The sequence below is a fragment of the Meles meles genome, chromosome 6, assembly GCF_922984935.1.
Source record: "Meles meles chromosome 6, mMelMel3.1 paternal haplotype, whole genome shotgun sequence".
Taxonomy (NCBI): Eukaryota; Metazoa; Chordata; class Mammalia; order Carnivora; family Mustelidae; genus Meles; species Meles meles.
Window position 1 is genome coordinate 134,418,233 of NC_060071.1, and position 10,798 is coordinate 134,429,030.

General features: G+C 54.6%; 1 protein-coding gene across 1 annotated transcript; it reads left to right on the forward strand.

The window, feature by feature from the left end:
• Positions 1 to 2,948: 2,948 nt before the first annotated feature.
• IRF2BPL (interferon regulatory factor 2 binding protein like) lies at positions 2,949 to 6,325 on the forward strand. The gene is given in 2 exon segments (XM_046009559.1): positions 2,949 to 3,709; positions 3,711 to 6,325. Coding segments are annotated over 2 exon segments (2,382 nt in total). The 5' UTR covers positions 2,949 to 3,097; the 3' UTR covers positions 5,481 to 6,325.
• The last annotated feature ends 4,473 nt before the right edge of the window (positions 6,326 to 10,798 follow it).

Here is a 10,798-nt window from a genome sequence, read left to right on the forward strand (position 1 = left end):
CCAGCCGGCCAGGGAAAGCTTATTATTGTTAGGGGGTGCACAGTGAGCTCACTTTTTTTTGCAAGAACAGAAATCCGGCTGCTCTGAGATGAAAGAGGGGCTCCCCAGGGCTCTTCCTTCTCCCTTTCTCCCTATCCTTAAAACTCCTCTTCCCCTGCACCTAGGACACCAGAATGAGTGGGAGAACCTTGTGCTAAGGAGTTGCTGGATGGGAGAACAGGCTCTGAAGGTCAAGGGTGAAAATAAAAAACACTTCTTGTTTCTTCAACTGAACTTTATTACAATTAGTAGCTAGCAGGAGTGATGAGAATAATGAACCTTATATTTTATACAATTTACAAAGGGCTGTCGCATGTTAACTAGCAAAAGCAGTACAAAACCCACGTTAATAATAACCAACACTTACTGCTGGCTTTCTGGGGGGCTGACACAGTGCTCCAAACACGCCCGCCCGCTGTATTTGTTTTAGTCTGTGGTAGTGGCGGATCCAAAACTTCTGTATGTATAAGAACTCACTGGCACAACCTGTTTGGAAAGGGAAGGATAAGGGTTGGTTCTGAACGTGTATTTGCATAGCACTTTACATGAGAGGGTTTGTAACAGAAGAATGGGGGGACTGATGGAAATTTGGAGCACTACAAACCACCTTTGAGAACCTGAGCTAGTCACAGCTACTTCTCAAACCAGATTTACTGGATTCAGATCCCAGCTCCATCTCTAATGGCCGCATGACCTTGGGCAAGTTATTTAACCTCTTAGAGTTCACGACAGAATCTACCTTGTAGATAATATTGAGAGTTTAATGATGATGAAGAAAATTACCTAGCAGTGTCTGGCTCACAGCAACCTCAGTGAGTTACCTCCTATTATGACAAGCAACAAAATGAAATCTCAAACTATTCTAGTAAGTTGGGAGCTATGATCCCATTTCACAGATGGAAAAGAGAGAGACCGTGAAAGAAAGTAACTACATCAAGGTCACAAAGCCAGTAAGTGATAAAGAAATTCCAACCTGGTCCGGTCCGCCAAACTCCAGAACCTGAAATGCCATTCTATTGCTTCTCCTCCTCCAGCCTTGCCCAGGATTCTCTCAATTTTCAGGGCGGTTGGGGGAGCAGACCCAGTACATAGAAGAACCAGTTGAACTGCCGTCACTACAGCTATGACCAACATATCTGTTCCACAATAAGCAATAATGATGAGCAGTGGTTCCCTAACGTTAGAGAAAGTATGGCCTTGCTCAGCCTTCTGGGGCACTGTGGAATGAAATCACAGCACGTGAGAATTTTTGAAAGCTGCCACCATGCTTTACAAAGAGATAGCAATATCATTAAATGCTGCCCCACCTTCTTTTATCAAACCCGGAAAAACCGCTCACCTGTTCGGCCTCTCCAGCACCTTCCCCCTCCCTGCCCCCAACTGCAGCTGTGTGCAGCCCGTAGACTGTTTTCCTTAAAGGCCTCCGGGTGCTCGCAGCTTCTTTAGACATTCAGCCAAAATTTTTAGAGTGCGACTGGGGGGAGGAGTAGCTCACCCTGAATTCATTTAGCTCCGTCATTGAAACTCAGGTTCCTAGACCAGAGCACAAAAACAAATCGAAAAGGCAGTTTCTGGGCAATGGGAAACAGCTAATTTTGCAGGTGCTTTGGCATCAGTGGTAGCAATGAATGCAACATCCATATCGGGGGTGGGTGGGGGAGGTTTGATTACAGATGAAATGAGTAATACCCTACACGAAATTCGCAACGAAAATCTTGAAAGTGGACATTTAAATGCACTGCTCGGGGTGGAGTGGGGAGCGGGATCGGAAATGACGCTTGTGGTTTTTAAATGCGTTTTTACTTGGGAAAGCCGGGCGGGGAAAGGAAAGGTCATCGTCTGTTTAATTTCCACCCTCCCCCTCCCCCCGCCCCGCGCCCCGCCCCGCCCCGGCCAGGACGTCCAGCATTAGCTCGCCAGGCCTCAGCTGTTGTACACACTCGGCGAGGGGGGAGGGGAAGGCGGAGGCGCGGAGGCGGGGCCTACTGGGAGGAATCTGGGCGTCCTGCCGCGCATGCGCCTCTCGCGAGCAACAAGTGGGCTCCACAGACAGAGGAAGTGTAAAGGGGAGGGAGGGGGGAGAACTGGTGCAGAGCATGGCGGTGACGTCAGCGCTCCGCCCGGGCGGCATCCCGCGCGGCCAAGCCGGGGACAGCGCGAGCCGCAGCGCGAGCGGGAGCGCCGAGACGCGCCTCCGGAACGTAGAGTAACAATCACAACCCCACATTCCGGGCGAGTGCGAGCGGGAAGGGATGCGACCCGGGCCGAGGCGCCGCGCGAGCGCCCTGCAGCCAACGTGAGCGCCGCCAGCCGCGGCGGCCCGGGCGCCGGCCAGGCCTGGGGGCGGCGGGAGTCTGCGTGCGTGCGCTCCTCTCCTCTGCTCTCGTGCGTCCTGGAAGCAGTGGCCGCGGCGGCTCCCTCCGGCCGTGCAAACCCAGCCGCCGCCAGCGGAACGGCCGACGCTGCGGAGGGGAGAAGCTCCTCTCGGCTGCCACCCCCTCCCAACCCCCGGCCCTCCGGGGAAGCGGCGACTTCAGCAAGATTGGACCCGGGCACCGGGTGGCACTGAACCCTCTAGCCTTCGCCCCAGGGAGCCTGGCGGGGAGAGGACGCAGCTCGTAGGGGGGCCCCCAGGGGAGAGGAAGAGACAGCCCCTTTCGAGCTTCCAAGCACCAGCCACTCCGGGGAGGGGGCCAAGAGCCAACGGCGGCCAGCACCCGGCACCCTCGCCCCCTCCCCTCGGGCCGGAGCTTCCAGCCCGGGTCCGCGGCACCAGGAAGAAGGCGTCTGAGCTCCCCTCCCGACGACACAGCCGCAGTAGGAGGTGGGGGCGAGGAGCGGGCTGAACTCGTCCGCCGCCCCGGCAGTGGAGCCCCCGCGGAGAGGCGCTGCGCCGGCGGTGGAGACTCGCGCTCCCTCCAGCCCCTGGGGCAGAACTTTCTCGCCCCCCCTTCCTCCACTGCAGCCGGACTCCCTCCCCAGCCGGCCAGTCCTCCCGGAGGAGAAGGCGCCGCGGAGACAGCCTGGGCGGGGGCCTACCTTCCCCAGGGCCGGCATCATGTCGGCGGCGCAGGTGTCCTCTTCCCGAAGACAGTCTTGCTACCTGTGCGACCTGCCCCGCATGCCCTGGGCCATGATCTGGGACTTCTCGGAACCCGTATGCCGCGGTTGCGTCAACTACGAGGGCGCCGATCGCATCGAGTTCGTGATCGAGACGGCGCGCCAGCTGAAGCGGGCGCACGGCTGTTTTCAGGACGGCCGCTCCCCCGGGCCGCCGCCGCCCGTCGGGGTCAAGACGGTGGCCCTGTCGGCTAAGGAGGCGGCGGCTGCAGCAGCGGCGGCAGCCGCCGCCGCACAGCAGCAGCAGCAACAACAACAACAGCAGCAGCAGCAGCAACAGCAGCAGCAGCAGCAGCAGCAGCAACAGCAGCTCAACCACGTCGATGGTTCCAGCAAGCCTGCTGTGCTGGCGGCCCCGTCCGGCCTGGAGCGCTATGGCCTGAGCGCGGCCGCCGCCGCCGCCGCGGCCGCCGCCGCCGCGGTGGAGCAGCGCAGCCGCTTCGAGTACCCGCCACCACCGGTGAGCTTGGGAAGCAGCAGCCACGCCGCGCGGCTGCCCAACGGCCTGGGGGGCCCCAATGGCTTCCCCAAGCCGACACCGGAGGAGGGACCCCCCGGAGCTGAACCGGCAGAGCCCCAACTCCTCTTCAGCCGCGGCGTCGGTGGCGTCTCGGCGCGGGACGCATGGTGGGCTAGTGACAGGGCTGCCCAACCCGGGGGGAGGTGGAGGCCCCCAGCTCACGGTGCCCCCCAACTTGCTGCCGCAGACTCTACTTAACGGCCCGGCCAGTGCCGCCGTGCTGCCCCCACCGCCGCCCCACGGCCTGGGCAGTCGTGGGCCCCCGACGCCCGCGCCCCCAGGGGCGCCCGGGGGCCCCGCTTGTCTTGGGGGCGCTCCCGGCGTATCAACCGCGTCGTCCTCGGCGTCGTCTTCGACCTCGTCGTCGGTGGCCGAGGTGGCTGTGGGTGCTGGTGGCAAAAGGCCCGGCTCGGTCTCAAGCACAGACCAGGAGCGCGAGCTGAAGGAGAAGCAGCGGAACGCCGAGGCCCTGGCCGAGCTGAGCGAGAGCCTGCGCAACCGTGCGGAGGAGTGGGCCAACAAGCCCAAGATGGTCCGCGACACGCTGCTCACGCTGGCTGGCTGCACGCCCTACGAGGTGCGCTTCAAGAAGGACCACTCGCTCCTGGGCCGTGTTTTTGCCTTCGACGCTGTCTCCAAGCCCGGCATGGACTACGAGTTGAAGCTGTTCATTGAGTACCCCACGGGCTCAGGCAACGTGTACTCCAGCGCATCTGGTGTGGCCAAGCAGATGTACCAGGACTGTATGAAGGACTTCGGCCGGGGTCTCTCCTCCGGCTTCAAGTATCTGGAGTACGAGAAGAAGCACGGCTCTGGGGACTGGCGCTTGCTTGGAGACCTGCTGCCTGAGGCCGTGCGCTTCTTCAAGGAGGGCGTGCCCGGCGCCGACATGCTGCCCCAGCCCTACCTGGACGCCAGCTGCCCCATGCTGCCCACGGCGCTGGTGAGTCTAAGCCGCGCCCCCAGCGCGCCCCCGGGCACCGGGACCCTGCCGCCCGCCACCCCTTCGGGCCGAGGCACAGCCGCCAGTCTTCGCAAGAGGAAGGCGTCCCCCGAGCCCCCGGACTCCGCCGAGGGCGCCCTAAAACTGGGCGAGGAGCAGCAGAGGCAGCAGTGGATGGCGAACCAGAGTGAGGCCCTAAAGCTCACCATGTCGGCTGGGGGCTTTGCGGCTCCGGGGCATGCCGCGGGGGGTCCGCCCCCACCGCCTCCGCCCCTGGGACCCCACTCCAACCGGACCACCCCGCCCGAGTCAGCCCCTCAGAACGGGCCGTCCCCCATGGCCGCCCTCATGTCGGTGGCAGACACTCTGGGGACGGCGCACTCGCCCAAGGACGGCAGTTCCGTGCACTCCACCACTGCGTCCGCGAGGCGCAACAGCAGCAGCCCGGTGTCACCGGCCTCCGTGCCCGGGCAGCGCCGCTTGGCATCGCGGAACGGGGACCTGAATTTACAGGTGGCGCCCCCGCCGCCTAGCACCCACCCGGGCATGGACCAAGTGCACCCCCAAAACATTCCGGATTCCCCTATGGCCAACAGCGGGCCCCTCTGCTGTACCATTTGCCACGAACGTTTGGAGGACACGCATTTCGTTCAGTGCCCATCCGTCCCCAGCCACAAATTCTGTTTCCCTTGCTCTAGAGAGAGTATCAAGGCCCAGGGGGCCACCGGCGAGGTGTACTGCCCCAGCGGAGAGAAATGCCCTCTGGTTGGGTCGAATGTACCTTGGGCCTTCATGCAGGGCGAAATCGCGACGATCTTAGCTGGAGATGTTAAAGTGAAAAAGGAGAGAGACCCTTGAACCACAAGACCGCCACCTCCTCTGCCCCTGAGCAGCTTCTCTCCGATCCAGAGGTCCCCTCCCCCACCCACAGTGACCCTCCCTCCCCTCACCCCCAAGATGTAGAATTGTGAATATAACAAACTGCAAAAAGTTAGTCTTATGTATAGACATTATTTTCGTCGTATGTTTCTATATTTTGAAACAAAAGGTATGTAACTTCTTCATTTGAAGGATAAGCTGGTTTGTGTTAAGCAGTATAATATTGGTTGGGTCATTTGCATCATTTCGTCAGCATTTATTTGGTGGCAGAGTGTTTGCCTAGGTACAGAATTAATAGCCCTTAGCAACGACTGCTGCTGGTGTGTATTTTTGTAAATGTTATGCACTCTCTGAAAGGAAAAAAAACACAAAAGAAAATGACTTTTTTTTTTTTTTTTGCCAAGGCCAGTGTTGCTGCCTAAAAAAAAAAAGATGCTATAAAATGGTGAAAGCTTCTTTCTAAACAGCCCCAAGAGTTGAAGTCTTCACTTTATTTTGTTCCATTTTGTTGTTTTGTTTTTTGTTTTTCTGTTTTGTTTGCAAAATGGTAATGGGGGGGGGTGTTGGGGGGGCGGGGTGTTTTCTGTTGCAAGTTTGTGAGGGAAAATGTTTTGGTTTGTTTCTACTGACCTGAATGTGTTGGATCTTCACGTGTTGTTTTGTTTTTGCTTTATTGATGCACGGATGCTTTTGAACAGTAGAGCGAAATGCTAGACATGGGGAATCTGCTCTGTTTGTCCTTTATACATTTCTGTAGTTAACAGAACACTGTAATGTGCCTTGGAGCTTAGTAACTTGTAATAAATTCAATTGATATTAATTCTGCCCCGAGTCAGCAAGTGTGTTTTTCTAGAGCTAAGGCCACATAGTTCCAACAGAGGGGACACCCTCCCTATCAACATAGAACACAAATGCTGGTGCCTCCACAAACCTTCTTCTGAGGAGGTGGCATCTGGGGAAGGCCCCGTGCTGGGGGACTGCCCCCCTCCCACTAGGCTATTTACATTCACCACCCCCCCCCCCCCCCCCCCCCCCCCGCGGGACAGTTGCTGACTAAGCAATTTCTGTTTACTCTTCTGCGTCTCTCTTTTCCCAATGAGCACCCCAGCTGCAAATGGCATTGTCGGGAACTCGCCCTGTGGCCTCAAGTGTGTGCTGATCCCCAGTGCAGCTGTGACTTGTGCAAGTGGGGGAAAAAAAAATAGGATGCTGCGTCTCTTAGATGTGGCAGAAATAACACTTACTGCACATATAAAGCAAAAATGCCACAGAGCTGGGAGCTGTCAGCGGAGGCAGGCGGGGTGTGGGCACCAGGGAAACAAATGCATGTACTGAGCCAGGAGAGTTGCCAGCAGCTTCCAGCTGATGCATTGGAAAAGCAGTGCCACCTCATTCATCACTCGTTTTTCTACCCTCCCTCCTTCATAAGTATTTCTAAAGGCAGAACACTTCGCTGGTCGGAAGATCATTGTGGGGAATGGGGCAAGACAGAAAAAAGCCAAATCCAGTTCCTGAGGTAAAGGTCACTTATGACACCAAATAAAACCATTCCCACTGGTGAAAAAATTCAAATATTCATCTAATCAATCTTTCTGGCGGTGTTTGTACAGAAGGTACAGAGGTACAGAAGGGTAGGGGACCAGGACAGGAATGTCCTTTAGAGCTCTGAGCCCCCTTGGCTGAGACCAGACTGGAACTCTCCCAGAGCTGGGGCAAGGCAAACAAACCTGGTGTGGACCTTGTACTTTGTGGGAGGTGAATGGAACAGTAGAAAACAGGAGGGAGGTAGCAAAACAAAACCCGTCTGAAATTCATTCCTGGTCACACCTGGACTCCCAGGAGGGGGGCATGCTGGGCCAGGTCAGCCCCCATCAAGGTGAGGAATAAGCGAATAAGGGGAGATACTTGGCGCCTCACCCCACTCCTCTCAAAGAGGGTGCAGGAGCAGGAGGGTAGGGAGGTGGGTATGGGTGCAGGCATGTTTGGGGAAAAGCAAATCACTGGTTAGCCCAGAGCACCGGTGTGGAGGTTGGGTAGGTGTTGGGACTCGCTGTTAATAATACCCTTTTAGTTTCTGTTCCTGATTAGCCACCACCATCACTGAAATAGTGGAAACCATGATTCTGTGTGTGTGTGTGTGTGTGTGTGTGTGTTTGTGTGTTTTAGGGTGTGGATAACTGGCAATTGATGGATCTGCAGCCTCTTAATCCTGGTACATGGGAGGTGGCTGTCTCACCTCTTTAAGAATCTCCCCACATATAAATAGATATGCGTGTCAGCTTCCTGCAAATGTGTCCGTGCATTTTCATCTGCTGCCAAGTGTTGTATTGGTGCTTATGAGTCATGAAACCTATTTTCATCCTCAGGGGTAATTAACTTGGGGGTGATAATGCATAGCAGACTGTAGGAAGAGTTAATTCTAAAACCCATCCTTGCCTGGCTACCAATCACGCATTTCACTTAAAGGTCTGGGTTGGCTTTTCTCATAAGCTCATTAATAAAAACCAAGCATGTTTCGCCTGGAAGATCCTGTAAGGTGCTCCCAACCCCCACTCCCAGCACACACACTCTTCAAATGGGTAAAGCTCAGCAGCCTGAGAATACAGAGAGTGTCACGGGTGTAACTTAACCACCATTGAATGAAGGAGCCGTGGGTGCCGCCACAGCACTGAACTGCGCATGTGCACTTCGACGTGTGGATTACCTGTCGGGATGCGGACCTTTGAGTCCAGTTCAGTGGCTGCAAGTGGGAGTCGGTCCTGTTACCTGTCTCTGTGGGCACCGCCGCTGCTGGGGGCCTGCCACTGTGTCTTCATTGGTAGGGTGTTATGCTCAGGAACTTTCAGGATTACAAGACCCTTGCTTTGGTGCACTTAGGTAGGAAAGAGCCTGTCATTAGGAACTGAGAACGGCGTAGTTGCTCCCCCTTCTTGTTGCTGGGTGCATTATTAGGAGCGGCAGTAGTATCCAGCAAAGGCGGCCAGTTTGGTTTCACGAAGGAAGGCTGACTTGATGAGGCCTGGGGGAGAGGCGGGAGGGAGTGGGAGGGAGAGCGAGGGTTGGGTGGAACTCGGGCTGGAAGAGAATTATAATGGCACAGTTAATTAAAGTTTACCCTAGCCAGGGGCCATTTCTTAAATGGCGGCTCTCCCTTCGCTTTTTTTGGAACCATGTGACCTTTCTCTTTGCTCTGACCCATTCAGCCGCTAGTCTGGTACTTTTAAGCTAGGTTCCCCCTTTCCAAAGCTTTCCACATTGCACGCCTCGGAAACGTTTTCTGCTCTGGCACGTGAGGATTCTTGGGGATTCAGATATTCAGTCGGAGATCCTGGGTGAGCCTGGGCTTCTTCATCACCCCTGGATGGATCTCCCCAGTTACCCCACTTCCCATCCATCTCCCTCCCTTCCCCTACAGAGCCAAGGTGGCCAACATTTAACAATCCATATTGTATTTACTTATATGTATTATTTATACGACTAATCCAAGCTGGATGCTTCTTTTAATGGGCATGGAGGTCAGGCAAGGAGAGTTTTGAGGGAAGGGGCTGATGGGGGTCATTTTTTGACGTTGACCTCTAAAGACTGCACCATAGGAGAGGGCCACTGTGTCCTGCGTCGGCATATGAACCCACTCAGCTCATGTGGGCACGCGTGCCTGCGTTATTGAATGGAAGATTCGTGGGTGGAAGATTCGTGCATCCAGCCCAGACTGTTAATGTAATGACTACTGAAATTCACTTTTGTTTTCTCTCATACTTTATCAAATCAAGGAAAGGAGAACTGTGAATGACCTTACTACGGTCATCTAGTGAAGTGCTTTCTAAACCGTTTTGAGGTCAGAGACACTGCAGAAAAATCTGATAAAGATACAGATCCTTTCCCAGAAAGTACAGATGCCCTCGTATACATGGATTTGTAAACATTTCTTTCCTTTTTAGTATCAATTTTATGTATTTATTTTTATAAAGATAAAAATTTTGCTACAAAATTTTGCTACAAAATTCAGAAGGTGCAAAGGGGGGATACAGCCCTATAAGGGCTCTTTAGGTGTCATTGGCCCCTCTGCCCCCCAGTTCCCTTCTGGAATGCCACCAGTACTACTCTATTTTTAAAGGAGTCTATGCACATCTACAGTTCAGCCACAGAACCCGAGATTAGACCTTAGGTCTAGTCCATCCACCTTGTAAAGATAAGGCTGCCAAGGCATAGAGAGGGGGAGTAAATTCCTGTGGTCACGCCGTGGCAGAACCTGGACTAGGTCCCTGTTAAGGAACAGCTCTAATGGATATTTTCTTTAAAAAAAAAAAAAATAAGTAAATAATAAAATAAGGACACCTGGCTTAACTGGAACAGTATATGAGAAAAGGTGACAATGAGGTAGAAGAAGGAGTATGAACGCCTGGGCGGGGAGGGTTCAGTGTTTGCACTAACTCTCGAGGGACTAGGAACCAGCATTTGTCCCTTGGTCTCTTGTAGCCATTCCACTTGGGGATGGGGATGTTCAGAGAAGTTTCTAGGTTTCTGACTGTAAATGTGAGGGGAATAAGAACCAGTGGAGTCTGAACCTTTAAGCTGTGGATCTTCTCGCCACCTCCCCCCTTTGCTGATAAGGAACTTCTGATGCTTTAAACAGATAAGCAACTATCTGGGCATAGAAGTAAATAGGGAGAGAGAAAGATCAACCAGGACTCCTCCTGCCTTCTCTTGAGCTAATTTGGGGCTTCTCTCCTCTCTCCCCATCACCCTCCTCTACCTGGCCCTCTCTCCCTGCTGACAAAGAGGGAATTGAAAGAGACAAGAGCCCCCCCTCCCTCCCACCTTTGGCGTCATGTGTTGGGTAGATGCCCACGAGACCGTCCAAGCCTTAGGTCAGCCTTGAAGGAGGGCTTGATGACTCCCATTTTACAGATGTGTTAGCTGAGCTCAGAGAGGTTAAACACACAAGAGCAGCCCTGTTATGTAATTCAAGTCCAGGGCACCCTGGAGCCTGGACTCTATCCCGGGACTCCAAGGTTGTTCCGTGCAAAAGGTCTCTAACTTCTGATCCCGAGGGCCCAAGAAATCCAGGCTCCGAGCTTACATCTCCATCCTCAGCCCTCTTTCATCTTCCAGAGACTGTGTGTGAACCTGGCCAGTGCCAGTGAGCAAGGTTGCACACAGGAGGGGCAGGCAATTGGGAACCTCCTAGGAGAGGGGCTCTGTGCTGAGCTCAGGGAGTCTCTCTTTCTCCCTCTGCCCCTCCCCCTGCTCAGACTCTCTCTAAATAAATAAATTCGTTAAATCTTTAAAAAAAAAAA